At 29.9% G+C, this 26,792-nt stretch overlaps 14 protein-coding genes and 1 non-coding gene across 15 annotated transcripts; 4 read left to right on the plus strand and 11 right to left on the minus strand.

Annotated features, from left to right (window-relative positions):
* Positions 1-140: 140 nt before the first annotated feature.
* TRS120 (TRAPPII-specific subunit TRS120) lies at positions 141-3,950 on the minus strand (the record flags this gene model as incomplete). Its single annotated transcript, XM_046077853.1, has 1 exon — positions 141-3,950. One exon carries the CDS (start codon positions 3,948-3,950, stop codon positions 141-143), a length of 3,810 nt encoding a protein of 1,269 aa, XP_045934244.1.
* Positions 3,951-4,483: 533 nt separating this feature from the next.
* Positions 4,484-5,254, plus strand: PUP1 (proteasome core particle subunit beta 2; the record flags this gene model as incomplete). The annotated part of the gene is made up of 1 exon (XM_046077854.1): positions 4,484-5,254. The coding sequence occupies one exon, from the start codon at positions 4,484-4,486 to the stop codon at positions 5,252-5,254; it is 771 nt and encodes a 256-aa protein (XP_045934245.1).
* A 238-nt stretch (positions 5,255-5,492) lies between these two features.
* On the minus strand, positions 5,493-6,302 carry ADE8 (phosphoribosylglycinamide formyltransferase; the record flags this gene model as incomplete). Its single annotated transcript, XM_046077855.1, has 1 exon — positions 5,493-6,302. The coding sequence occupies one exon, from the start codon at positions 6,300-6,302 to the stop codon at positions 5,493-5,495; it is 810 nt and encodes a 269-aa protein (XP_045934246.1).
* A 395-nt stretch (positions 6,303-6,697) lies between these two features.
* ZNG1 (GTP-dependent zinc transferase) lies at positions 6,698-8,074 on the minus strand (the record flags this gene model as incomplete). The annotated part of the gene is made up of 1 exon (XM_046077856.1): positions 6,698-8,074. The coding sequence occupies one exon, from the start codon at positions 8,072-8,074 to the stop codon at positions 6,698-6,700; it is 1,377 nt and encodes a 458-aa protein (XP_045934247.1).
* A 593-nt stretch (positions 8,075-8,667) lies between these two features.
* On the plus strand, positions 8,668-10,593 carry SIZ1 (SUMO ligase SIZ1; the record flags this gene model as incomplete). The annotated part of the gene is made up of 1 exon (XM_046077857.1): positions 8,668-10,593. One exon carries the CDS (start codon positions 8,668-8,670, stop codon positions 10,591-10,593), a length of 1,926 nt encoding a protein of 641 aa, XP_045934248.1.
* A 1,389-nt stretch (positions 10,594-11,982) lies between these two features.
* STE14 (protein-S-isoprenylcysteine carboxyl O-methyltransferase) lies at positions 11,983-12,762 on the minus strand (the record flags this gene model as incomplete). The annotated part of the gene is made up of 1 exon (XM_046077858.1): positions 11,983-12,762. One exon carries the CDS (start codon positions 12,760-12,762, stop codon positions 11,983-11,985), a length of 780 nt encoding a protein of 259 aa, XP_045934249.1.
* A 511-nt stretch (positions 12,763-13,273) lies between these two features.
* Positions 13,274-14,209, minus strand: VPS71 (Vps71p; the record flags this gene model as incomplete). Its single annotated transcript, XM_046081599.1, has 1 exon — positions 13,274-14,209. One exon carries the CDS (start codon positions 14,207-14,209, stop codon positions 13,274-13,276), a length of 936 nt encoding a protein of 311 aa, XP_045934250.1.
* A 298-nt stretch (positions 14,210-14,507) lies between these two features.
* CAT2 (carnitine O-acetyltransferase CAT2) lies at positions 14,508-16,730 on the minus strand (the record flags this gene model as incomplete). Its single annotated transcript, XM_046077859.1, has 1 exon — positions 14,508-16,730. The coding sequence occupies one exon, from the start codon at positions 16,728-16,730 to the stop codon at positions 14,508-14,510; it is 2,223 nt and encodes a 740-aa protein (XP_045934251.1).
* Positions 16,731-17,241: 511 nt separating this feature from the next.
* Positions 17,242-18,135, minus strand: DFM1 (Dfm1p; the record flags this gene model as incomplete). The annotated part of the gene is made up of 2 exons (XM_046077860.1): positions 17,242-17,779; positions 17,867-18,135. The coding sequence occupies 2 exons, from the start codon at positions 18,133-18,135 to the stop codon at positions 17,242-17,244; spliced, it is 807 nt and encodes a 268-aa protein (XP_045934252.1).
* Positions 18,136-18,750: 615 nt separating this feature from the next.
* On the plus strand, positions 18,751-19,518 carry RRP17 (rRNA-processing protein RRP17; the record flags this gene model as incomplete). Its single annotated transcript, XM_046077861.1, has 1 exon — positions 18,751-19,518. The coding sequence occupies one exon, from the start codon at positions 18,751-18,753 to the stop codon at positions 19,516-19,518; it is 768 nt and encodes a 255-aa protein (XP_045934253.1).
* A 135-nt stretch (positions 19,519-19,653) lies between these two features.
* Positions 19,654-20,796, minus strand: ERD1 (Erd1p; the record flags this gene model as incomplete). The annotated part of the gene is made up of 1 exon (XM_046077862.1): positions 19,654-20,796. The coding sequence occupies one exon, from the start codon at positions 20,794-20,796 to the stop codon at positions 19,654-19,656; it is 1,143 nt and encodes a 380-aa protein (XP_045934254.1).
* A 671-nt stretch (positions 20,797-21,467) lies between these two features.
* Positions 21,468-21,555, minus strand: SCDLUD_003294. Its single transcript, XR_006829221.1, has one exon. It is a non-coding gene; the product is annotated as a snR67 (small nucleolar RNA).
* An 897-nt stretch (positions 21,556-22,452) lies between these two features.
* On the plus strand, positions 22,453-23,598 carry RML2 (mitochondrial 54S ribosomal protein uL2m; the record flags this gene model as incomplete). Its single annotated transcript, XM_046077863.1, has 1 exon — positions 22,453-23,598. One exon carries the CDS (start codon positions 22,453-22,455, stop codon positions 23,596-23,598), a length of 1,146 nt encoding a protein of 381 aa, XP_045934255.1.
* Positions 23,599-23,878: 280 nt separating this feature from the next.
* Positions 23,879-25,174, minus strand: SCDLUD_003296 (putative aminopeptidase; the record flags this gene model as incomplete). Its single annotated transcript, XM_046077864.1, has 1 exon — positions 23,879-25,174. One exon carries the CDS (start codon positions 25,172-25,174, stop codon positions 23,879-23,881), a length of 1,296 nt encoding a protein of 431 aa, XP_045934256.1.
* Positions 25,175-25,751: 577 nt separating this feature from the next.
* Positions 25,752-26,600, minus strand: VMA8 (H(+)-transporting V1 sector ATPase subunit D; the record flags this gene model as incomplete). The annotated part of the gene is made up of 1 exon (XM_046077865.1): positions 25,752-26,600. The coding sequence occupies one exon, from the start codon at positions 26,598-26,600 to the stop codon at positions 25,752-25,754; it is 849 nt and encodes a 282-aa protein (XP_045934257.1).
* Positions 26,601-26,792: the final 192 nt, after the last annotated feature.

Below are 26,792 nucleotides of genomic sequence, written 5' to 3' on the forward strand. Positions count from 1 at the left end.
TTCTTTTTTACTCGCTCAAAAAACATTCTCAGTTATAAGAAAAAAAAAAAAAAAAAAAAAAAAAAACTTATGCAAAATAGACTTTTCATTTATATATTCATTTACTATACACGATGATATCAATATATTCAACAAAGTATTTATGTGTCTACTTTTAATATTAATGGTGATAAGCTAAAACTTTTCTTGCCTTCATTTGATTCAAACAAACAATTAAGTTCAAACATACCGGAATCTACAAACAGCATATCAATTTTAACACCATTCTTATCTATAGGCATAATTCTTTTGCCATTGAATAACACCCTATTACTCTTTAAAACAGATTTCCCAGTTAGAGAATCTAATAATAACAAAATTATGGTACCAGGCGCATCACTAGATATTTTTAGACATGTAAAATCACCGGCTTTTAACACATTATTTTGTTTAGAATTGTTATTCCTGTTTAAAAGCTCTAGAGTAATTTCATTTTCTGGAATGAGCGTTGGAAACCTTTGACAATCAGATAGACTAATATATCTCCTTAAATCAGTTCTGCCAGTGTAAGGATCTTCCTCGCTATTTTTCTCCATAACCCAGTTACAACTTATCATTTTTAAAACATTTTCTCTTATCCAAAATTGCGTCTTGGATGTTAAGGTAGTTGCTTTAAAATTTTGGCTGGGTATATCTAAATTGACATTCTCCGTAAATAAATGTCGGTCAATAGGAATCGCAAATCTCTTGGAATGTTTAGTGTACAAAATATATTTTGCTGATTTATAATCGCGGTATTTCAAAGTAAAAGATAGATTTTCGATCCACGAATTCCTTATGTCCAAATATAACACCCACTTATAGTCAGGTGATTTAATTAAAAAGTTATACCAGTCACAATCTGTTGATTCGAGTTTAGTTACAACGTCCTTAGAATTACAGTCATCACCACTATATGTTGGAACATTATCATGTAATAAAACCCACTGCTGGTTATGTTGAAAGGGTAATATTTCCACGTTAAAAATTTCCAAGTTTTTCAAAATGGAAATGTTAACGGGTATTCCAATAGTTTTATAATAATTATATTTCCTGCGTATACCATATTCGATAAAAATATCAAAATTATCAAAATCTACAGGTATCGAAATTCCCAAGGATAAATCCAATGTGCAACTGAATGTCAAACTTTTATTGCAAGCAATTATGTTGGAATGGTGTTTGATTTTTAGACATTTTTTCAAATTTTCAAATCTTAATTCAATTTCGTAATTTTCTTCAGCGGGTAATGTCCTTGCACCTTTTTGAACAACATTAAAGTCAACTTCAAGTGTATTAATTTCTGCCACTGTTAACAGAGACTTATTAAATAAATTAAATGTAACTTCAGATTTAGAACCCTCCTGGATAATTAATGTTTGCGGTGGACTTTCCAAATAGACCTCCGGATGTTGTTCAATAATCTCATATTCAAACACCCGGTTATCAAAATTATTGGCTACCTTGAAAACATGTGGTTTGAATTGAAACACTTTTAGTTTTAAGCTCTCTAATCTTAATTTGTCAGTACTTTTCAACACTTCTAATTGTAAGTATATTTTCCTGGTGCTTTCCGCTGGTAGTACAAATTTGCCGTCATAATTAGAGTTATTCAATAAAGTGAAATACTCTTGATCTTTTTCTAATAGTTCAATCGAGGTAATGTCAACGTTAAATTTAAAAATATTCTTCACGGTAATTTCCAATGAAACTATCTCACCGACTAATAAAGAGACACGTTCCACTATGGCTTTGTTATCCTTATGTTTATTATTATTTTCAGCAGTATTACTAGCGTTACTCAAATATCGATAAGGATTAAAAACTAATGCATCTTCATCTTCGTAATTTTCATCATCATCGTCATCACCAGTTTCTTCTTCTTCTTCATTTTCTAGAGCAATTTCATGTTGAGCACCACTTTTACTCTTGTCCCTTATTTTATCTTCTAAAATAATGCTTTCAGTTTTTCTTTTCAAGTGAAAATTCTTTTTCCTTTTAGTAGGTAGTTCAATATTACTGTTTGTTCGAAAAATAAAAATACCTTGCAAAAGTTCAAATTCAATAAACCATTCAAATTCTTGATCATCAATGGAAATTATGTTATCAGTTAATAAAACAATTTGTTCCGATACAGTTAGCAAATCATGGTATTTTTCTAACATTTTCATGGACCATAGAAAACTTTTTTTCCGTTCTCCATATTTTTTAGATAATAATATACAAGAATTTAAAATAGATTTTGCCAACAGTCCCCATGAATCTAGCGAAACATTCAGCTTGTCCCCAACATCACCACCATTTTCAAATATTAACTTAACCATGAACTCATGTAATGGAATATTTTCCCATGTGTAGTAAATTGGGCGTGGTTCCTTTAACAAAATCATTAATATGTAACGCAAAAAAAAAGAGCTTTTTCTTGTAAACCCGACTGTAAGATGTAATATTGCCAACGAAGTGTATATTTTCAACTGATGGAAAACATTCATTTGTGATAACTCAAATTCCAACACATTATTAGAATAATCGCTAATGTCCACTCTATCAAACCTAAAATAATTTGAATCCAATATGGACTCACTACTTTTCCTCTTCGTACCACTAGTAACTGAGATGGGCAGCACTAGTGTCTGTAAGGCTTCGTATAAATCATTAGAGCAATAGAACGAAGACATAAAATCTAGAAAACGTAGTATCGTATCTATATAGACAATTTGAGGTGTGAATTCAGTATTGTGTGTTAGTGTATAATCATAATAATGTAGTATTTTATCATTGATTTGTTTGATGAGTAATGGGATGCAGGTATCTGAAATTAATTTTTTGGCACTATTTGTATAGTTATTGTTTGTAAAGTTATGGTCATTATCTGTCGAAATTCTTTTATCTAAACTTTTATGTGCCAAATTGGAAATTACAACACTATTTGTCGACGTTCTTGGTGAATTTAAACGGGAAAGACTTGGCCTAGCGCTAGCATTAGGTGTATTGGTCTCAGATACGACTTTATCCACATCCATTAAAGTGTAAATGACAGAAGGTACTGCCACGGAACAATTAATATATGATAACAATATGATGCAGATAGAAATACCTTCTAGTGCACTTGATAACCACAGATAATCTCCCATTTTATGACTTAATAGCGCTGCTTCATTAAAATTTAATAAACTTTGATGATATTGACCGCCCATTAATTGTAAATTTGCCAGCACTTTTAGCTGTCTTGCCCTTGATTTTAATCTATTATCAGAATTCAATTTGTAGGAAGCTTTGCTTCTTTGCAAAATACTTGCATCCGAAATCTTTCTTTTCATTGCCAAGGGGGATAAAGTTGTTCTTAAAATAGAAGTCCCGCCAATTGCCCCAGGTGATCTTAAAGTGACATGTTTATATGATTTATAATAAATTTCCAAACATTCTAAAAAGTTTCTAGCAATATCACAAATAATGGTTTCCAAATTAGATTTTTCTACAAAAACATATTTACTTTCTTTGATTTCAATTCCATCGTTTACAGTACTATTTGTTATATTTATTATATTGTGGCATATTATGTTAGGGAATTTTGTTTTCAAATTATTCAAATACTCTTCTTTGTAATTATCTAATTCATGAATTAATCCAATAACAACAAAACTTTTCCTGAATGGTTCAAAGTCATTCAAGAAAATCATAGATTCATCATCGTCATCCTCGATTGTTGAAGCCAAAAAATTAAAAAAAATTCTTCCAGCTGGGAATCCTTGAGAATTAAATAGTGTGCACTCGGGCAATGGGGTTATATCAACTAATCTAATTTCAGATAAAGGTATTAGTTCCTTTTGTATGTACTTTATAAAAGATTCTCTTGACCAATGTATACCAATTGGTATTACTAGCGTCTTCACTTGGGATGGTGATATAAACGCCTGTTTATGAACGTTCATTTATAAATCAATGTTCGTCGTTATCCTTTTGACTAGTATTTTTTTTGTTTTTTTTTTTGTTATTATTATTGTTATTATTACTATTACCACTATTTTGAAAAACTCTTTGTTTTTAGAGATTTAGCATCGTGTTTCCATGATAGTTGAAACAAATAAAATGGAAAAAAGAGCCAAGATATTTTACTATAAAGTTACTAGCATAAATATTTACAATTATCATTTTTTTTTTTTCTATTTTTTTTTCTATTTTTTATTCTTTGTTTTTTATTATTTTATTATTTTTCGCACATATAAAACTATAAACTTATTATCCGAAGTTAAAATATTTACAATCTCGGTTTATAAATATACTATAATCCTACCAATTTTCATTATTTGTAATTCTCCATTTCGTTTTTCTTAAAGAAATATATATATATCTTTTTGCCACTTTTTTCAATATCTTAGTTTTAAAAATGGAACATTATCTAAAAGGGTAAAAACACATACACCTATATCTATATCTATATATATATATATAATACATACATAAAATGGTTGGTTTATCATTTGAAAATTATGAGAGAAATCAATTTGTGGCTGCAAATCTACATACACAGCCAAAAGCCACCTCCACAGGTACCACTATTGTAGGGGTAAAATTTAAAGATGGTGTAATTATTGCAGCAGATACTAGGTCTACACAGGGACCAATTGTAGCAAATAAAAATTGTGAGAAGTTACATCGTATAGCTCCCAAGATTTGGTGTGCCGGTGCTGGTACAGCTGCAGATACCGAGGCTGTTACTCAACTAATCTCCTCAAATCTAGAATTACAATCTCTATACACTAAAAGAGAGCCAAGAGTGGTCTCGACTTTACAAATGTTAAAACAACACCTATTTAAGTACCAAGGTCATGTTGGTGCTTACCTAATTGTTGCTGGGGTAGATCCCACAGGTGCCCATTTATTTTCTATCCATGCACATGGTAGTACCGATGTAGGTTACTATTTGAGTTTAGGTTCTGGTTCTTTGGCAGCAATGGCTGTTTTGGAAGCACAGTGGAAGATGGATATGAACAAAGAAGATGCTATTACTTTGGCTGCTGATGCCATCGAAGCTGGTATTTGGAATGATTTAGGTTCTGGTTCTAATGTCGATGTCTGTGTTATGGAAGTTGGTAAAGATGCACAAATGTTGAGAAACTACAGAACACCCAATATTAGAGAACCTAAAGAAAAGAGTTATAAATTCCCACGTGGTACCACTGGTGTTTTGAAAACAGAGATTATCGAAGAATGTATAATTGATACCAGCGCATAAATATCCAGAGGAAGGGAAGCTTCTACCGAAAAGGGCTTTATTTTTAATATTGTAGATTAAACAAAGGTGAAATATGATATTACAGAATAATAATAATAATAAAAAAAAAAAAAAAAAAAAAATTACCTTTATATAAGTCAAAAAACCTACATATGTTTTCACATTTAAAGAAAGAAAGAAAGAAAGAGAGATGGGAATTTGTAAATTTCCTGGTTCATAATCTTTTTGTTCTTGAAAATCATAAACCCAAAACTTGTGCAGTAGCCTCTACTATAGCTATATGTTCCGCACTATGAACTCTAGTTTCGTAGTCTTCTAAGGTTTCTTTTCCTGGTACAATAGTTAACTTTTTAACTAGGATTGGTTTGCCTTTATCGACATCTTCAATAACATAATGAACCATGCATCCCGCGATAAAAGGTTTTTTTAATTCTTGACATTTATTCCAAGCCATTTCAATCGCATGGACGGTGCCATCAAACGCTCCTGGTAAAGCTGGATGTAAATTGATAATTGGAACTTGTTGATCAATCTGTGACAAAAATGTGGGGCCCAAGATTAATAGCCAGCCGGCACAAACAATTAAATCTGGTTTATCTTGTAAAATTAAACTTGCTAGATCTTTTTCATATAACTTACGAGCATCAGCACGACTTTTCTTATCTTCTTTAGGAATATTCTTGGTATAATTGTACAAAGCATGGATTGAAGTTGGTATATTATTGTCGGCAGCACGTGTTAGGCCATAAGCTTTTTTAGAAGATGAAATGACTTTATTTATTACCACACGATTGTGATCTAAGGGACCGTTGTGGATTGCATCTATCAAGGCTTGTAAATTGGAACCTGAACCAGAAATCAAAACAGTTACTTTTTTAGTGGGAGTGCTAGTTTTCTTTAAATTTTGTTTCTTCTCCGATGTATTGTCCTCATTTTCATCGGAAGAATCACGGGTTGACGGTTGTTTGTGTAAATAAAAATATGAGCCGATTGCCAATAAAGATGTAACAGCCAAAACTGGAATAATGTGACGTTTACAGCAAGCCATTGGTCAGTATATGAATTTCTGTTTTAATTTGCTTTATGCTTGAGCAAAGTAGAATATCTTGAGCTAAAGTCTTATTTTCGGCGGCACAAAGAAGATTATATATGTTTTGAAAGTTAGACGGTATATAATTAAAACTTGCATCATTTATAAAGAGCAAATAAAGTAAAAGAAGAAAAAAAAAAAAGAAAAAAAAAGAAAAAAAAAAATACTGTCGTAATTTTATATGGTTTTGTTCCAATTTTTTTTTTTTCTTTTTTTTTTTTTTTTTATTTTTTCTTTGGTTTCATTTTGTACGTATATCACGTGGATATATGCAAAATAATCGGTACTGTAGGATTCAGTTAGTAACAGACGAACAAATAAAAAAAAAAAAAAAAAAAAGTAAAAAAGTCAATTCAATTTTTTAGTAATGCAATGTCATGTGAAGCAAACAATTTTTCAATCTCAACTCTATTTAAATTATCACCAATCAAAACCAATTTACTCCCATTTGCACCTTCAATTGGTGAACCATCCATTAGCTCAAAGGTATCTCTAACACCTTGTAAAACTTTAAACTCAATATTATTGATACTTTTTCTAGATTTACCGGCTTCATGTAATAGAATCAAGCCCTTGGTACGATATATATCTCCAAAATTATGGTCCTCTACACCAAAGCATTTCCAGTGTAAGATTCGTAATATTTCTATAAAATTGTTATATTCCTTCATGTTTGCCAAGATTGGAAATTTAAAAGTTAATGTAGAGGTTAATTGTTTCCTGTGACCACCGAAATGATTACAACTTTTGTGGTCACACGGGGAGGAAGCTTTTTGAGCTTCTCCATCCCTTTCTGAAGATAATAAGGGACCTATCCCATTTTTGTAAGAGTTTAAATGTAATATTTGATTTAAATTTTGAATTTCACCATATGTAATTGGATATATTGGCGATACACTGTTAATTTGTTTTATCACATGCATTATCTCCTCCAGACGGTCATTATTATCGCATTTGTCAATCTTGTTCAATAAAATAGTGTCAGCCATTGCTATTTGGGAATGTGCAATAGTTTTACCTTGTTCTGTTAAAGTTTTCAAAATATGTTCTGCATCCAAAACGGTTATAATGCCATCCAATTCTAACGAGCTCATTAGTCCATCCTCTAACCAAAACATTTTAGCTATAGGTGTCGGATCAGCCAAACCACTAGTTTCCAACAAAACATAATCAATTTCATTTCCTACTCTACTCACTAAATTTTCAATAGCTTTAACACCAACATCCCTAACGGAACAACATAAACATCCATTCCCCAAATCTAACCATTCAGTAACTGCAGATTCGTCAGCATTATTTTTACTGTCATAGATGGTCATGGATCTTTCTATATCACTAGAATCGCCAAATTCATTTAATATAACTGCTATTTTCATATCAGAAACGCCTTTCTGTGTAATTTTTTTTAATAGAGTGGATTTGCCTGAACCTAAATAGCCTGTTATTATAGTAACTGGGATTTTACTTTTATTAACGGATCTTATTACAGCAGTGTTTTGTTCTTTACTGACTTTATCTTTTGCAGATATAGCAATAGTGGCGTTGCTTGAAGGTAGTTGCTTATTAGCAGATTCTATTTTAGATTCGCTAACAATATTTTTACCTCCATCTGTTTGAATTTTTTGTAGAATTTCGTTGAGGTTTTTTTCATTGCCTGTCACTAGTGGCGGTAATTCTCCATCTTCTTCCTCATTATATTCATAATTCTTTAATTTGGTATTTCTAGGCATTGTACCTGGAGGTTTTATTGTAATATTTATTTTATTGTAAAACGAAGATAACCGTTATATCGTGGATAGTTACGATGGTGTAGAAAATATTATAAGTTACTTACAAGACGTTATGATCGTTACTTTTAACAAATCCAAGAATGGTGGGAGGGGGGGAGATATTATAAAAAAAAAAAAGAAAGAAAAAGCTTTATTAGTTTTTTTTTTTTTTTTTTTGGTTTAAATACTGTAGATGTAAGGATGTTCTAATGCAGCCAATAATTTTTTTTATTTGATTTTTTTGTTTAATTTTTTTTTTTAAATTTTTTAAATTGTTTAGAATTTCAAATTGGTTTTCTTATTAATTTAAAACTAACGAAATATTACCATTTCATTTCCTAAGATGATTATTTGAATGTATTTAAAAGTCACCAATTTTTTATCAAAATAAATATTAAAAAAAAAAATCAAAATTAAAAGAAAGGAAAAGATAAAAAAAAAAAAAAAAAGATATTGTAACATTATTTGTTAATTAATTTCAGAAGGATCAAAGAAGAAAAAAAAAAAAAAAAAAAAAAAGGAACATAAAATTAAATTTTATAAAATCACAACAAATGGCAGTAACAAACTTTAGTTATATGAATAATCTATTACATGATGCAGAATCAAGTATGGAGCAACTACGAGTTCCTGAGCTTAAAGTAGTAGCAAAAGCTATCGGATTAACAGTCAGTGGTCGTAAAGCTGATATCCAAGACAGGATAAGGGCTTTTTTAGGAAATTCACTAAAAACTAATCCAATGGATAGTTTAAGGCCCAAAGTTGTGAAACTTATGGTTTTAAAAGCAAGACAAGGTGTTGCAAGTTTACCTTCGTATGCCAGGTTATATACAGAAATACAATATGGAAGAGACCCAAATAGAATAATACAATTACCAGCAGCAGTATCTAGGCCGAGTTCGTCAAATGTACCGGTTGCAGCTTCTCCAACTACGTCTGATTCATATTTACCCGCTGGTGAACAAGTTTCAAGAGTATTTAATCCTTTACAAATGTCGTTCAAACAGAGCCCGTTTTTCAAGCTAAAAAGATTACTTAATGTTACCCCAAAATTGGCCCCCAAAAACTATCACAGCAGAAGTGTATGTTCTATAAACTTTACATTGAATCAAGAAGAATTGCAGTTGTTACGGCAACCAGACGGAAAAGCGAGTGAGAAATATAGACTTTATTTATTTAGTGGTGTACTTGGGTTAAATAAAACAGACTGCGATATTCAGTTTCCATTTCCTGTAGAAATTAGAGTTAACACCAATCTAATAAAGGACAATCTTAGGGGTATCAAAAACAATCCTGGAACTGTAAAGCCGGCTGATTTAAGCGCTTTTTTAAATTTATCGACATCTAATAATAATGTTTTGAATATAATATATGCATGTACTTCCGTTGATTATGTTTTTTATATGTACATTGTAGAATTGGCAAATTCTGAAGATATGGTGAAAGCGGTGGAAAAGCATCCAAAAATTGTTAAAAATGCAACCCTACAATTAATGAATAAAATGTTGAAAGAAGACGATGACGATTTGATAACAACAAGCATGATTTTATCGTTGCAGTGCCCCATTTCTTATTGTAAAATGAAATACCCGGCTAGATCGATTTATTGTAAACATTTACAATGTTTCGATGCACTGTGGTTTATTGAATCTCAAAGACAAGTACCTAGTTGGCAATGTCCAGTTTGTCAACTAAAAATTAGTATGAAAGACTTGGCTATCTGTGAATTTATGTCTGATATTATACAAAATACTAATGATAATGTTGAGCAAGTGGAAATAGAATTAGATGGCACTTGGAAAGTGATTAAAGAGGAGAAGGACAGAGATGAAGATTTAAGTGATGGAGAAACTAAAAAAGTGTTTGGTTCTACTGCAACTTCTAACAAGCTTTCAAGTCCCGAGCCTGTAGTTATCTCTTTGGATAGTGACGATGAGGATGTATCCATGGGCGCAACTAGATCTGGAATAACGACAGAAGCGGAGGCAGCACCGGAAGATCAGACCGATAGTAATGTTTATAATAACCGTGATAGTGCAAATAATAAAAACAATGCTGAAGAATATAATAATAATAATACTAGTAGTAGTAGTAGTAATAGTAATAGTAATAATAATAATAATAATAATAATAATAATAATAATAATAATAATCATAGTAGTAGTAGTAGTAGTAAGAATAATAATAATAATAGTAATAATAGTAATGTAAGTCCTAATAGTGGTAATATATTAACTGCTAATGAAAATGCTATAACTTCAACGCCTAGTAACAACGAAACTAGACTTAATACCGTTAATTCGCCGAGTAATAATATAACTGGAAGTGCAACATTTACAAAAAACAATATTCCAAATATTTTAGGAGAAACACCATTAAATACTGATTCTGGTTATGATGAATCTAATACAGTTGCTATTGGACATATGGATAGCTCTCCATCTCCAAAAAAAAAAAAAAACAGCAACAAAACCCTATGAGGGAGCCAATATTTCTATCGACTGATACCACCAATACCACAAACAACAATAATGATAATTTACGACATGAATCCTCTGGAACTTTGCAAAATTTAATAAATAAAGACATTAGTATAGAAACATCACAAAATGGACTGCATGGTGGTAATCCTGGTCAAACAATTGTTCGATCATCAAATGATACAATCCAACAGAGTAACGGCAATTTAAATGATAACAGCAGTGAAAAAAACAGTGACAAATTTCCAGCAACATCACAGAATGAAAAAGAAAATAATATAGAGCAGAGCTCGGTATTATCACTTCAAGCTGATTCTTTATCTCGAACAACGACAAGAACAACAACAACAATAAATAATGAAATTAATTTTTTTGATGTATCAAATAATAATAATAATAACAACAAGAGCCTAAAAAATAAGCCAGCATCGTATAAAGAAATCGATAGCGACAAAAAGGACAAAAATGAAAAACAGAATAACGAGAGTGGTGGCACTAATATTAATGGAAGTTCCACCAAATCAACTGCATTTTCTGGAGGAAGCATTCTGGGTGTAGGAGGAGGTAATGTTAATAACAATCATTATGTTACTAGTGTTCACACTTCTGAAAAAAATGGAAGTCCAGTATTTCCCACACCAATATACTCTGATAGAAACCAAACTGATAATAGTGATAATAAGGGTAATGATAGTGATAGAAACAATGAAACGGTCAAGAATAGTCATAATGTTGTTTTAGACGCAATTATGAAGACATATGGAAGGGAAAACGTCAATGTTTCAACTAATCCTAATAACAACAACAAAAATGTTCCCTCTCAATCCCAATCATTCACTATATCGGATAATAGGCTAAGAAACTTGGACACAAATGGAAGGAGGAGAAAAAAAGAAGTTTCTGTTTTTATACCAAGAAAGGATTATACCAGTATAATTCCCCAAAAGAGATTTTCGAGTGATGGTAATATAAACAGCAGAAATGATGGTAATAATAATAGTGAAATCAACGGTAATAATAAGAACATTAATGCCAATAGCAATATAGATGATGTTGTAATTGATTTAACTGATGATTAAAGAAATGTCTTATTGATTTTTACATTTGTTTGTAATAAAAACTGGGGGAAAGTATATAATAATATATCCTTAATGGCAACTATGATGATAGAAATAACATTAACAACCCTGCATGGCATATGAAACTATTTGATACACCCTATAAATGATATAAGACTTTTGTAGATATAAGTAACGACTGCGAAGTGTATGTACATTAGGTTACAATAATAATGGCAATTTGGAAATTAAAGGGTAAATATAAACCAATAAGTGTTCAAGCGTTTGTTTATAAAAATGTATTAACAATATTAGCTAATATATCTGAGAGTCAGTTAATGAATGGAATACCAACACCAACGTTTTGTTTGTATAATTTATAATCTTCACCGAAAAATTCTAGTAAATATTTTTCTTCATACGAAATCCTATGTGAAAAAAAATTCCATAATACTATGGCAAAGGCAACAGTAGAAATAGGGTTGAAGCAAATAACTTCCAAGCCTATAGCAAACCAGAAAAATCCACAGTAACTTGGATGACGACTATAACTGTATATTCCCTTGGTCACTAACTCATGGTCAGCTAATCTCTCACGTTTAACTAAATGACTAAAAGACTTTCCACAGGTAATCAATGCTAAGGATCTAACTATTTGACCGAAGATAACCAAGATTAAACCCAGACTAAAAACGATCTTGTTTACGGTGGAAAATGAAATTAATTTCCAGCTGGAAGGAGTAAGCCATACTTCTAATATGAATTCAGCAAGGGCCAAAGAATGAGCATAAAAGTATCCGGTCCCGTTATTTAATAAAAACGAATCGTTGTTAACCTTTCCTGGGTTAAATTTAGAGGTAAGGTAAAATTCTAGAAAATGAAATATAGCGAGAAAAATGATGTAGCAAATCAAGTTGGTATACTTAAATCTTGGTAGTAATCCTAATGAGTAACCTAATAAAATTCCCAAAAAAAATGAAGTTTTTGATATTATATCCAGAGCATTGAATTTTATATCTGGATACGGTTTTCCATCAATAATTACAGGTAAATCATTTTGATACTCCTTGTGTTGCTCTGCACTATTTGAATCTGATGCTGTTTTCGTCATTTTATCTTTTTTTTTTCCCCCTTTTGTGAATATAATGATTTTTCTAATGGTATCTTCTTTCAAGTTTGTAATAATGATAATAAGATTAGCTCTTATACATTTGATGATATTATAGTAGTTTTTTATTCTTTATATAGAATTATGATGCTGATTAAAAAAAAAAAAAAAGAAAAAAGAAAAAGAAAAAGAAAAAGAAAAGAAAAAAAAAAAAAAAAGGAAGAGCGAGTTAAAAAAATTCCTAAAGTGGATATAATAAAGATATTAGAAACTAATGAATACATAATATCAAAACAAACTATTTAAATAGCTGTACAATTTAGATTTCGAAGATTCTATGAATAGCAGAGCAAACCTGATATCTAAAATGGCTAAACCCTCAAAACTGTAACGGCATTCACTCTAATGCAAAAAGAAAGCAGTATGGGCATTGTCTTCTGTATCAAATCGCACATTATTTATCAGAAAGAGAAAAAAATAAAATAAAAATATCCTCTTGTCCGGATTATCCGAATTACCGACCACATCTGGTTTCCATATGTAACTCATAACATTTCAACTTGCTACAAATTTTGGTTTGACAGAGCTTACACTGACTTAAATTATTGTTATCTCCACATATTGAGCAAATATGCATTAAGCTTAGCACTTTAAAGTATTTTTTGTTATAAACATTTGAACAAATGATTTTAAAATTGAGCCGGTCTAATCCATCTAAGTACGAATATAAAGTTCTCTTTGAAATCAATATTCTCTTTAAAGAAGGACTGCTTTTACTATTATTAATGCCAGGGCCCCTTGTATTTTTCCTCTTTTTCCTATTATTGTCAACGTTCACGGAAAGTGTATCACTTTTGGTAGTGTTTGTTAAAAACAGTGTTGATGGTTTTGTACAATTATATAGAAGGTGTAAGTTCTTCGGTATATCATATTTTTTAGCTATTAATCTCTTGGATTCACTAATTCCACCTCTTTCATTACTATTACTGTTTAGGATTGTGAAGTTACTATTATGAATAGTAGTACCGTCTCTACCATTGCCTAATGTCAAACTCGTTTTATTATCTATTTGATCTCTACTCAACCCAGTTAACGCACTTAATAATTGTGGTACATATTTGATATCGCTATAGTTTTCGGTGTCCAACTCTAAAAATCTTCTATTTGAACTTAAAACATTCTGTAAATTATAAGAATTGTTTTTAGCCTCTGTAGCTTGATTTTCAACATCGTCGTAAGAATCGTTGTCAGTTTCATTATTACGTTTGTTGTATATTTGTGCTTCCATACCAGCCAAGGAATAATTAATTCTTTTAGCTTGTCTACTGTTCTTTTGTTCATTATTTTTATCGTTACTGTGTCTTTTGGAAACCCTTCCGTAGTTAGATGATTCTAAGCTTGAAAAATATAGATTAGGATCATAGGTCTTTTTATTGATTTCTTCTATCATTTCTTTTTCTTTTTTTTTTTTTTTTTTTTTTGTAACTTGCTGAATGGTTTTGATTTTGTTAAGTAAATCAACAAATACGATGATACTTAGTACGGTGGTATATATATATGTATATTTATAGTTATATTTTTTTTTTTTTTTTTTTTGTTAGAAAAAAAAATATATTAGGATAGTGCGAATAAATTTTGTATAATAAAAAGTTGACTAAATAATGAAAAATAGGAACAAAAAGGGAAAAAAAAAAAAAGGGAAAAAAAAAAATATATATATATATATATATAATAGTAAATAATAATGATCATATCTTATTTAAAATCTCAAATAATTCATTAGCAGACTCACTTAAATAATAATGTAACTTATTAACGTCAATCTTACTTTTTAAAGGTTTAGTAACAATATTAATATGTAACCAATCTTCATTAATCATATAAGCTAAGCCAACTCCATTATCATCAACTTCAGACCACCCATATCCCTCAAAGCATTCGCTACTCAATTGACTAGTGGATACATACCAGGTACTAGAATAGTTAAATAATGAGTCCTGAAACAATTTTGGAACTTGAGAACCATCATCAATCATATTTTTCAAACCGAAAAAATGCCTATCAATGCCTTGGCCATTACTACTCAATTTTGAATATTCAGAATGAGAATTGATTGATTTGTGCAAGCTATCTAATTTTTCTTGATGTGTTGAAGTACTTTGACACCACGTTTTAACAAATTCGTGCGACTCCGGGGTTACGGATCTAATAGTTTCAGTTCTACCTTTGAAAAATTTCCTTGTAGATGCAGCTTCGTAAGTGGGCAACTGTCTCCCTACCAATTTATAAATTGCAAGTTGAATAACTTGTTGAATAAAACTATCCGGTGAAATTTTCCAATTTTGCTTAATAATTTTTTTACCAAACCTATTGTAATGCCAAACTTTTAAATCATGTTCGCTGACATTTTTATCAAAAGTTTGTTTGCCCAAATCTATATATTTCTGAATGTTTGGCGTTATCATAAAAGGTAATTTCACTGGTTGAGTGTTTTCCTTATATATTGATAAATTATTATCGTTGTGATATTTAACCAAATCTTCGATGTAGTTCACTTCATTATCAATGTCTTTGGACATTTTCTTCCAAATATATTCATTTAACAATAATGTTGGCATTCCATCCATTTTAGAATGTTCAGCTAGACATCCAGATGTACCATTTTTACACACTATAAATTGTAAAGGTTTATCGTTGAATCTATTGATACCGTCACCGTGCCAGCTGTTACGTGATTTTTCCTCCAAAGTAACTGGCTCGTTAGATTCATCTAAGCAAACGACAAACATAGATTTTTGTATTTCTTCCAAAGAGTTTTTATTAATTGGATTGTTTTGTGTTAATTCTGCGTAAGCTTTGCGCCAAATATTTCTAGCCAAATAAGTCAACGAGCCAATTCCAGATGTCTGATTAGTGGCGTCACAAGTTCCAGTTGAAATTATATTCATTAATTGATAAAAAATTTCATGTCTTTTAACAAAAGTGTTATTTAAATGGTCATAAACATTAATTTTGTAAAAGTTGCCTTTGTAACAAACAATAATGAATCCATTCTCGAAAATAGAATGAAAAACATTGGAATCTTGGTTCATCTCCCCATTTTTATAAGGTACCCTGCAGTTATTAAACATCATATGGAAACTATTATTACATAACTTGCCAATAAATTTTGTTGGATTTGGTTGTATTTTTTCAAACTGGTTTTTGGATACAAATTCCAAAACATTTTCAATTAATAGAGTTGCCTTGAACAACATATTGTTTTCAATTAATTTGTGAGGTAATGGTTTGTGACAGTAAAAATAGGAAACATAAGGAACAATGGGGGCATCGTATTGCAAATAACCTTGGTTGTCCCAAAGCTCATTCAACCAATTATTATTATTGATACTGCTAACGCAATTATTTTTATATTTGAGTAATTTTTTTTGTAATATAGGGCCTTCATTCTTTTCAAAATCTTTAACTAAATCAATTTGCTGGAACCATTCTTCGTTACTAGAAACAAACGGTTTGATCGTTTCCAAGTATTTAGTTAAAGTTTTTTCTAAAGAGGGAATTGGTAAATCTGGTAAATCTGATTGGTGTTTGAATGTAATTTTATGTTCATCTTTGGTAGCAAATTTGTTTTGATAGTATTCATTGGGATATTTTGCATAGTATACTGCCCCGCTTAATCCAAGTGGATACTTTTTTTTTTTTAAATCTGTTTGTATCTTGGCAGTTGTATAATCGCTGGTAGATGATAAATACTTCTTTTGACTGATAACCAAGCAGGAACGTCCATGATAATGAGAAGTGATAAATCTTTTATCATTTCTCCAAAAATGATTGCTAAAATAACGTCTGGTGAATAGCATTGAACTAAGTAGATGTGACATTCTTTGCTTGTTAACAAATAAACGAGTAAAAACATTACTACTGATCGTATGGTTACTATTACCAGTAAATAAAAACTTTAATTGTGACATATGTATATATATATTTATTGCTCTTACTTGTTCTGGTGCTTAGGTATTTGTATGTAATGAAAAGTTCCCTGTATGGGAAAGGGAAAGAATAAAGTATTTATTAATAGTATATCAAAATTGAGCATATTAAATCTTTTTTATTTACTTATTTATATATATAAGAATGTTTGGATGATAATAAATTAATTTTTTTTTTTTTTTTTTCTGTGGAGACGAACGGCTGAACTTGACAATTTATAAACTGGATGAATCATTCAATTTTTTATTTTTTTTTTTTCTTTCCTAAAAAACAAATCAATTTTATAAACAATAATATTAAGATTTGTTGCAAGTAAAATGAAGTAATAAAATCTGGAGGAACGAAACCTATTTGTCTATTTTTCAGTTGTCATTCAAAATTCAATTAAAATCAGAAAAAGGAAAAAAAAAAAAAATAAAAATAAATAAAAATAAAATTGGAGATGATTGGAGAGATTAACACAGAAAATAACATATACCGTAGCAAATCATTTCAATCACGTTTTGTACCCAGTCTTTGACCTCTCCCTTTAAATGAATTTGATCCATAAAAGTGATTTTTACTACGAGTGCTATTGGTATTATTCCTACTATTATCAAACAGATTACTAAACCAAGTTGGTACAAACCCATTACCAAAATTATACCCATAATCCTCGTTAGAAATAGTATTTGGAACGAAAATATTAACTAGGTAAGCTTTCTTGTTGTTAGTGTTGTTACCGCTTCTCAATCTACCACCATTTCTTCTTTCACCATTGATGTTATTTCTACCATCTATTTTCAAAATATGTTTTAGTAAAAACCCATATAATGGTCCCATGGATTTAGTAGCTATACAGTTATAAATATACGCGCTAATTAACCCTAAAATACCGCTAGATTGAACAGATGTGCCTGGTCCAAAAATAAGGTTTATCCCTAATTCAATGATTGGAACGTATTTAGCGCTAACTGGTAGTAACCCCATATATCTAATTTCTTGGTATCTATTGATAATACTCCAGGTGTAACTCAAAGCCATTTGTAGGCTGGGTTCAAACACCCAAACTTTATCATTACAATAAAAAGTTAACAATATAATTAGACTAAAGTTGAAGAACAAATAATATACATACTTGTGCAAGTTTCCTAAGGTCAATTCAATTGATGATGAATGCACATATGTAGAATATATTTTCATTAAATAATTTAGAGGGGGTTGGCCTGGAGTTAGTAATATCATTGAAGTTATTGGTCTCCATAGATGTCTTGTTAAAAATGGCTGGAATTTATAAAAAAACAACATATGCATCGGAATAATGTTCCAAATGCTCAATAGAGATAGGGCAGTGGAACTTAATATTAAGGTTTTTGTAATAGGTGGAATACTACTGAAATCAGACATTATTTAGTTTTTTTTTTTTTTTTTTTTTTTTTTTTAATGGAATTCAAATAGATATGCTTTGAAATTGTAGATTTTTAATTTTTTTTTATTTGGTTTTAATTATTAATTTGTGTATACTGTTTTAAAATATTTTCTTATTGAAAAACATTAATTGTAACTAATAATTTTGGTTTAGCGACGTGTTCCTATTTTTAAGACACCATTTTGAGATATTTTTCAAATTAAAAAAATAAAAAAAAAAATAAAAAAAAAAAAAAAAGGTTTACCGAAGACGTACTATTTCCGAATGTCCAAGGAAATAGCTATAGGAAGTTGTTTTTAGTTTTCTTATTTTATTTCTTTTTTATTTTTTTTCTCTTTTTTAATTTACTTTCAGTCGTTTCTTTTTTTTTTTTTTTTTTTTTTTCATTTTTTCATTTTTTGTACTATGAGTTAAATAAATAAATGTGTCCCTGGCAGTGAATTATTAGCTACATTTTGCATGTAGAGTGGTGTTATATCAAACGATGCTAAGAATGAATCCTAAAAAATATTAAAACTATATAAACAAATCCAATATACATACATATTGAAATATAAGATAAAGGAAAAGAAAAAGAAAAAGAAAACAAACCAATGACGTCGGCACATCATCAAAAGTTACGTACCAATAGAGAAATCTTAACAAGTGGTAAAAGTTATGTTAGTAAAAAAAAGAAATCGCATTCAGTAGAAGAGGTTTTGTTTGATAAAGACTCAAGATTGGATTTTCTAACTGGGTTTCACAAGAGAAAAGTAGAAAGACAGAAAAAAGCCCAAGATTTCATTAAAGAACAGGAACGCCAGATGAGAATTGAAGAAAGAAAAAGAGTTAGAGATGAGAGAAAAAAAGATATGGAGGGACAACTAATAAAGTTAAAAGAGTCTATGAAAGAGGTTGGTGATTATGTAGGAAGTGACAATGAAAATGATATTGATAGTAAGGAAGAGGAGGAGGAGGAGGAGTGGAATGGTTTTGATGAGGAGGAAGAAAGCGTGGACAAAGAAAATAAAAACAGCACTGACGAAGAAGGTAATATTAAACCTATTTTAAGAAGAAAAACGGCCGAAGAAACACTAAATTTTGAAGACGAAACTCAAGTAGAGATTGAAAGTTTAGAACCTAATGAAAATTTTGAATTTTTAGCAAAATTAAATCATGTCAAACTGGAAAAATCGGAAAAGGTTTTAAATGATAGTATAAATAGGGCTAAGAAGTATGCTAAATTTTTAGGTATTGAAGACACTACCAACAAAACAAATAGCAACAAAGTATCTAAAAAGAAAAAGAAATTTAGATATTTAACCAAAAATGAAAGAAGAGAAAACCAAAGAAAAGCCAATAGGAATAAATATAGAAAATAAATTAATAGCATACATTTATATTTATTTGTAAAAACTATTTTTTTTTTATTATTAAAAAAAAAAAAAAAAAAAAATAATAATAATTAACTAATTAATTAATTATAATACATATATATATATATGATACAAGTTTTCTCATTCCTTAGACACATATAAATTATTCCATGATTCATATTCTAACCTTAAGAAAATCCATAGCCACCTCCTGAAAATTTCTAAAAATTGAAGTAAAAATGGATCCAGCGAAATAGAAAAAATTAATTGCCAAAACCATACAAATCTTAAAATAAAATCAACAACAATTATTACGCAATATGTTTTATTTGAGAATCTAGTTGAGTTCCTTAACCAGGTGCTACTGACATTATTATTACTGGTAAAGTTCCATAGTTCTAACCCCCAGTCCATAGTACAATCCCACCAAAAGGAATATATTGCATGTAAAAAAAATACCCAATCTAGCATCATTTCAATATTATAAGTTTTGTCGATATTGCCTTGATCAATCAAATATACGAGCTTCTTAATAGTTAAAAAAAGAATAGGATAATGAATCCCATATTTGATTGCATTGAAAGGTTGGTGTTCTCTAACGCATTGCACAAATCTAATAGTACTAGGAATAACTCCAACAATTAAAGATACAATCGAGATAAGCCATTTTTCCATATCATTGGAATATGGCTGGAAAAGGTTTAATAAATTAAACATGGTAAAGTCTACAATTGATTTGCTGTAGCTTGTTAAGGTATCACTTACTAAAATGTACAATAATCTTGAAGACCCACTTTCAATATGACAACCCATTATAATTTTTTTTAATACATGTTTCATAAAGTCTGAGGCGTTTATATAACAAGTTAAATATAAAATACAAATTATTTGCAGCAATGGAGTTAGATTGATTAAAAATGCGAATGATTCAATGGTGGAATTATAGACTATATCATCAGTTGTATCAAAATAATGTTTGCTTCTATCAATTAATAGGATAAAAATATAGATTACATGAGTTATTATTACAATTTTGGTGGCCTTCACTAGTGGTTTTCTATATCTGGAAATCATATGTGTTGCATCATCGTTAGTACCAGTACTACCCAGTGCAGAATAATCATAGCATAACAAATTATTTAAATTTAATAATTTCTTGTTTAAAATTTTTAATTGTAAATAAAACATCCATAACCCTATCAAGACCAATGCTGGTAATCTCGATCCTGAAGGGAGTAATAAAGCTAATACACTTTTTTTGTTATGGTCTACTATATGTGACATCTAGATATATATATATATACATATACGACCTTTTCCTTTTTTTTTTTTTTCTTTCTCTTTTTTTGAAACTAAATAGATATAATCAATAAAGTAAAGATTTTTCATTTACTAGATTTAAGAATATGGCTAAATATAAACTCGAAACAATCATATCTTATTGTATAATATTATTTATGGCTGGTCCAGGGCCTTTTTCGGTCTGCTTTCTTTTTTTTTTTTTTCTTTTTTTTTTTGTTGTTGTTGTTGTTATTGTCCGTAGGAAAGATAAACCAAAAGCCGACCACCCCCGCTCCCCCATTCGCCGCACAACCCGCATCGCTTATACAATAATGGCTTCAGCTGGTCAGGGTAACTACATAGAATTGATTCCTACAAACTACACTAATACTAAAATGTCAAAAAGAAAATATTACATCTTCAAGAGAGAGAGAAAAAAAACACATAAGCTCAGATAACTTAGAAAATTAGAATAAATGGTATAATCACTGGTATATCATGATTAGCATGAAAATTTATCTATTCATCATAGCTCATTATCTGTCAGTTCGTTCAAGCAATAAGTTAAAAGAAAAAAAAAATCCTTTTTTTTGATATAGTAGATAACAATAGCAATAATAGTAGTTGTAGCAATGACAATAACAATAATAAAGTATAAAACATTTAAAATAATACGTCAGAATTTTCAGTGTGTTTGGCATATTGAAGGTCGAATCGTTCATTTTGCGAATCCGTTTGGGGCGACAACGAGTCATCAGTGTATTATCCTCTTTATTGCTCTAATATCGTTTAATATCTACGTTGCATCTGTCCTTACACAACCCGACAAGCTGCATACTATTATCACTATTTTTCTTCTCTAAGAAATCTATCTCCTCCAGAATCTACTGATTCTGACAGTAAATACTTTTGAAACACAACAGTAACAATCATAGTTACTAGTTTTACTCATATAATATATCAAATAAAACCAATAACTTTGATTAAAGGTACTATTAGTGCCTATAACCCTTCCTCTTAACATTTGTTGGTGCTGTATACAGTCTTTGTCATTAGAACAGAGATATTAGAAATCACAACCCAAACAAATAAACTAAATTTGAGAACTATCGTATTGAACCAAAGTGTATTAAAAAAAAGGGAATGTTGAGAGTTATGTTCCTTTCTTAAATACTTGAGATAATTGTTTCACACTACTGAAACAAAAAAAAAAAAAAAAAAAATAAAAGCGAAAGAAAGAGAAAAGTTTATTTAAAATGAATCAGAAATAATAAAACAAAAAAACTATTCGACTTAGGGCTTTTTTTTATGTGATAAAAATAAAAGTTTCGTAGCTTTTGCAAATGTTTTCCGTAAGCCGTTACATTCAACTCTCGGACAATATTTTAAAAATTTTAATTGGATCTTTCAAATGTTTTTCTATAATAAAAATGTGTGAATTTTTTTTTTTTTTTTTTTTTTTTTTTTTTTTTCGAAAAGTAAAAATTTTAAAACGAAAAAATTTTTTGTAACTTCTAAATATCCTTAATCTATATTTTGTTAATGAAAAAAAAAAAAAAGGAAAAACGACAAAATCTACTCAGACCCATTTTTTTTTCTCCTCCTACTGAATAGACCAAAAAACTTAATATCAAACCAGGAGGGAAAATAATAATAACCATGTTGCCATCTATGTTATCGGTTGTGGCAAAACATGCACAACCATTCACTTTTTCGCAATCAAAACGTTTATTATCAATGTCTATACTCAGGTATCAACAGCAACAACAAAAACCAGAGCAGCAGCAATTAATTACACCTCAAATTTTAAAGATAGTACCCACTGAAACAGATGTTACTGTGTTAGAACAACAAGATGAATTAATTAAACGTCGCCGGAAATTATCTAAAGAAGTTACTAATATGAAAAAGTTAAAGCCAGTTTCTCCAGGTTTAAGATGGTATCGTGCACCATACTATCCATATTTATATACTGGCCGTCCAGTCAGATATTTGACTTTTGCTAAACGTGGTACAGGTGGTAGAAATCATAGCGGTAAGATCACAGTTCGTCATAGAGGTGGTGGTCATAAAAGAAGAATTCGTACTGTTGACTTTGGGAGAATGGAAAGTGGCCAACAAATAGTTCAAAGAATTGAATATGACCCAGGTAGATCAGGTCACATTGCCTTATTGAAACATAAGGAAACCGGCGAATTATCGTACATATTAGCTTGTGACGGTTTAAGAGAAGGGGATGTTGTAGAAAGTTTTAGAAAGGGTGTTCCAAATCATTTATTGAATCTGATGGGCGGTAAAGTGGATCCTGCTATCTTAAGTATTCATACTGCCCAAAGGGGTAATTGTTTACCGATAAGAATGATTCCCGTTGGTGCTATTGTTCACAATATCGGCACCACGCCTATTGGGCCTGCTAAATTTTGTCGTTCTGCTGGTACTTATGGTCGTATTTTGGCCAAAATTCCTGAGAAATCTAAAGCTGTTGTCAGATTACAATCTGGCGAGCATAGATACGTTCATCTCGATGCATGTGCCACTATGGGTGTTGTTTCCAACATTGATCATCAAAACAGATCTTTAGGTAAGGCTGGTAGATCTAGATGGAGAGGAATTAGACCAACTGTCAGAGGTGTCGCTATGAATAAATGTGACCATCCACATGGTGGTGGTAGAGGTAAATCTAAGTCAAAGAAATTAACTGTTTCTCCATGGGGTCAATTGGCTAAAGGTTACAAAACTAGAAGAGGTAAACATCAAAATAGAATGAAGGTTAGGGATAGGCCAAGAGGTAAGGTTAGATCTTAATAATTGAATGACCTGAAATTTTCTTTGTTTTTTTTTTCCCTTTTTCCTTCTTCCCTTTCCTCTCTCTACTTTAATTTAATTTAATTTACCTTTTTTTTTGGAAAAAAAAAAAAAAAAAAAAAAAATTAAGATAAAGCTTTTCTTTGTTTATAATGGAAGGTATAGCCAATTTAATATTATATAAAAAAAATCTTGTATATATATATATGTATATGTATATGTAAAAAAAAATGCACATATAATAAAGCAAAAATAAAATTAAACGTAAAATGTACTATTATTAAAAATTTTCAAAATTTCCCAATTCTAAAATATAACACAAAGATAATTTGGTAAATTCTGTTAAATGATTGAAATTAAGTCTGTCTATAGTATCCATATTAGTGTGGGTATATTTATTATCTTCATCCAATACAGACTCTGCAACAAATGCAGATGGAACACCATTTTTAAAAGCACTTGCATGATCACTACAAGCATACCCGCACTCGTTATCTAGATATGGAATAGCTAAATATGTAGTAATACATTTACGAATAAAAGCTGTTAATTTATCTGAAACATAATCTGTAACTATACCAATATGTTCATTCCTATTATTATTATTATTATTATTATTATTATTATTATTGTTATTGTTATTGTTATTGGTGTTCGTGTTGGAATAACCTATTTGATCTAATTGCAACATGGCTACAACATTTTCCGTTTCCTTATTTAATCGTTTGTTTGTAAACACATCTTGTGAACCCAATAATCCACCTTCCTCAGCACTATAAAAATGAAACTCAATGCTATTTTTCAAGGTAATATAAGTGTCATCAGTATCTTGTGTATATAGTGTTTGCAATAAAATCCTTAATGTTTCTAAACTAACGGCTGTACCTGACGCATTATCATCAGCACCTGGAGCAGGTAACATGCTTGGTAAAATCAAATTCATACTGTCATGATGAGAACCTAAAACAATGGTGGTATTTGTACTACCCTTAATCTTGACAATTATGGAGAATTGCGGCCAGCCTTCATGTTTAAATTTCTCCACAGAAATGTTACCATTAGAATCATCATTATATGGAGCAATTAAATTCTGTAAATACTGATATAACCAATCAGCGCTCTCTACTCCATAATGCGATTTATAATATCTTGTATAAAAACTTGATAATTTAGCAATATTATTATACATGTTGGTTTCGTTAATTTTTGCAAAAATAGGTAGATAATTTTCAACACTTTTTAAATTGGTTGGATAATTATACTCAGGAACTTCAATTATATCAGATGCGATCTTTTTAAAAAATAGGTTGTTATTTACATGAGTTAAGTCCATAAATTTCACCCCTCTCCTTTTCATAGAAAGCTTTTCAGCATCACTAACCAATTTTGTTTTACCTGGAGATAATTCTAGAAGATTTAAGTTATCATTATCATTTGATAATTGGGGACGGAAAGGTAATTTTGGTATTGGTATTCCTATTGATAGTGGTAAAAATGCATTTGTTGGTATAATAAATGTAGTAAGCAATAAGACCCATAAGACATTATACAGGGCTGTGATGTGTGTCATAAGCATTTTGTTTTGTTTCTTTTTTTTTTTTTAGTCCCTAACACTAATTATTGTCCTGATTAGTTTCTCTTTCTTATATATTTTAGTTAATAAAACGGAAAAGGGAAAAGAAAATAAAGAAAAAGAAAAAGAAAAAGGAAAAGAAAATAAAAATTAATAATAGCTAAATAAATAAACGAATTTATGCTTTGTACGAAAAATATTAAAAAAAAAAAAAAAAAATATGAATGGTAGAAATATTTGTTTCCATTTAGCGCCATTTTACTCTTCCCAAAAACAAATAGAACAACTTTCTTGAAGCAATTCTTAGATATCACAGCCAAAGATATTTTTTCAACTTTTTATTCACCATAATTTCAAAAATAAGACTTTAATTCCAAAATAATAGTAACTAACAATATTTATTATAAAATTTATTATTATTAAAAGTTATACAGATGTGATATTGTATTCTATATAATAATCATAACACTCATATTATTTTTGTCGCCAACACAAATAAAAAGAGTAAAGTATGTAAAACCAGTGGTAATTAACAAATATAAAAAGGAGGAAGTCTTCAGTGTCCTAAATTTTTGTTTTACTAAAAAATAACATCATCCTCTTGTTCAGAAATCAATGGCTTACCATCATTTTTGACCGCTCCTTTCTTATCTCCAGCAGATGCTTCAACAGATTTTCCTTCTTTTGCCTTTTCTTTATCTTCTTTTATTTCTTCTTCCAATGCTTCCTTTTCCTTTTCATGATCCAAGTGTGATCTTCTCATCTCTTCATCTAATTCTTTTGTTTTTTGTTGTTTTTTTTCTTGGACTTTTTTCAAACGATAAAATTCTTCTCTATCCAACTCATCTAACTCCGAATTGATATAAGCGATAGTATTCTCTGTCCTAGGAATAATAACATGTTCAATTGCGTTAACTCTTCTGTTGGTAACTTTAATGACCTCATCTAATATAATAAATGCGGTTTGTAAAGAAGCTAATTCAACCAATGTCTCCACAGCTTTAGTATAAATTTTAATACATTTGGTAACTTGCATACCACCTTTACCTAAACCAGTCAATTTAAAATCATTGATACTTTCATCTATAAAAGGTTCTAAATGTGGTAAAATGACACCACTAACATTTTCCTGACGGGCTTTAACTTGAAACCTTGCCTTATCACTAACATTTTCTTGAACTTGATAAGCAATATTGTCATTGCCTGTAGCATATTGAACTTCAGCCAAGGAAAAGGCAGCAGTTTGCATGACACGACCCATGGTAGTCTTGGCATCATGAATTCTTTTTGTTATATCACGAAATCTTTTGGTTAGTGCCTCTGATTTTCTTTTTAAAAGCGAATGTCCTTGATTTGCACCTTTCAACTTTGATTTCATTAACCCTAAGGTCATACGGGTTGGAAAAACTTGCTCACGATTAGAAGACATTGGTGTATAGTTTTTTGTTGTTGTTTTTTTTTTTTTTTTTTTTTTCCTTCTTCAATAGTATTAGTTTACTTTTATTTATTTTAATATTGCTTGAAAACTGTTTATATATTCTCATAAAACTTCAAAGTCTATGTTACAAAGTAAATTAAAAGGATGTTATTAAAGATAATTTTTTTTTTTCTTTTTGCAGCC

This window comes from Saccharomycodes ludwigii, chromosome IV (assembly GCF_020623625.1).
Source record: "Saccharomycodes ludwigii strain NBRC 1722 chromosome IV, whole genome shotgun sequence".
In the NCBI taxonomy this organism is placed as follows: Eukaryota; Fungi; Ascomycota; class Saccharomycetes; order Saccharomycodales; family Saccharomycodaceae; genus Saccharomycodes; species Saccharomycodes ludwigii.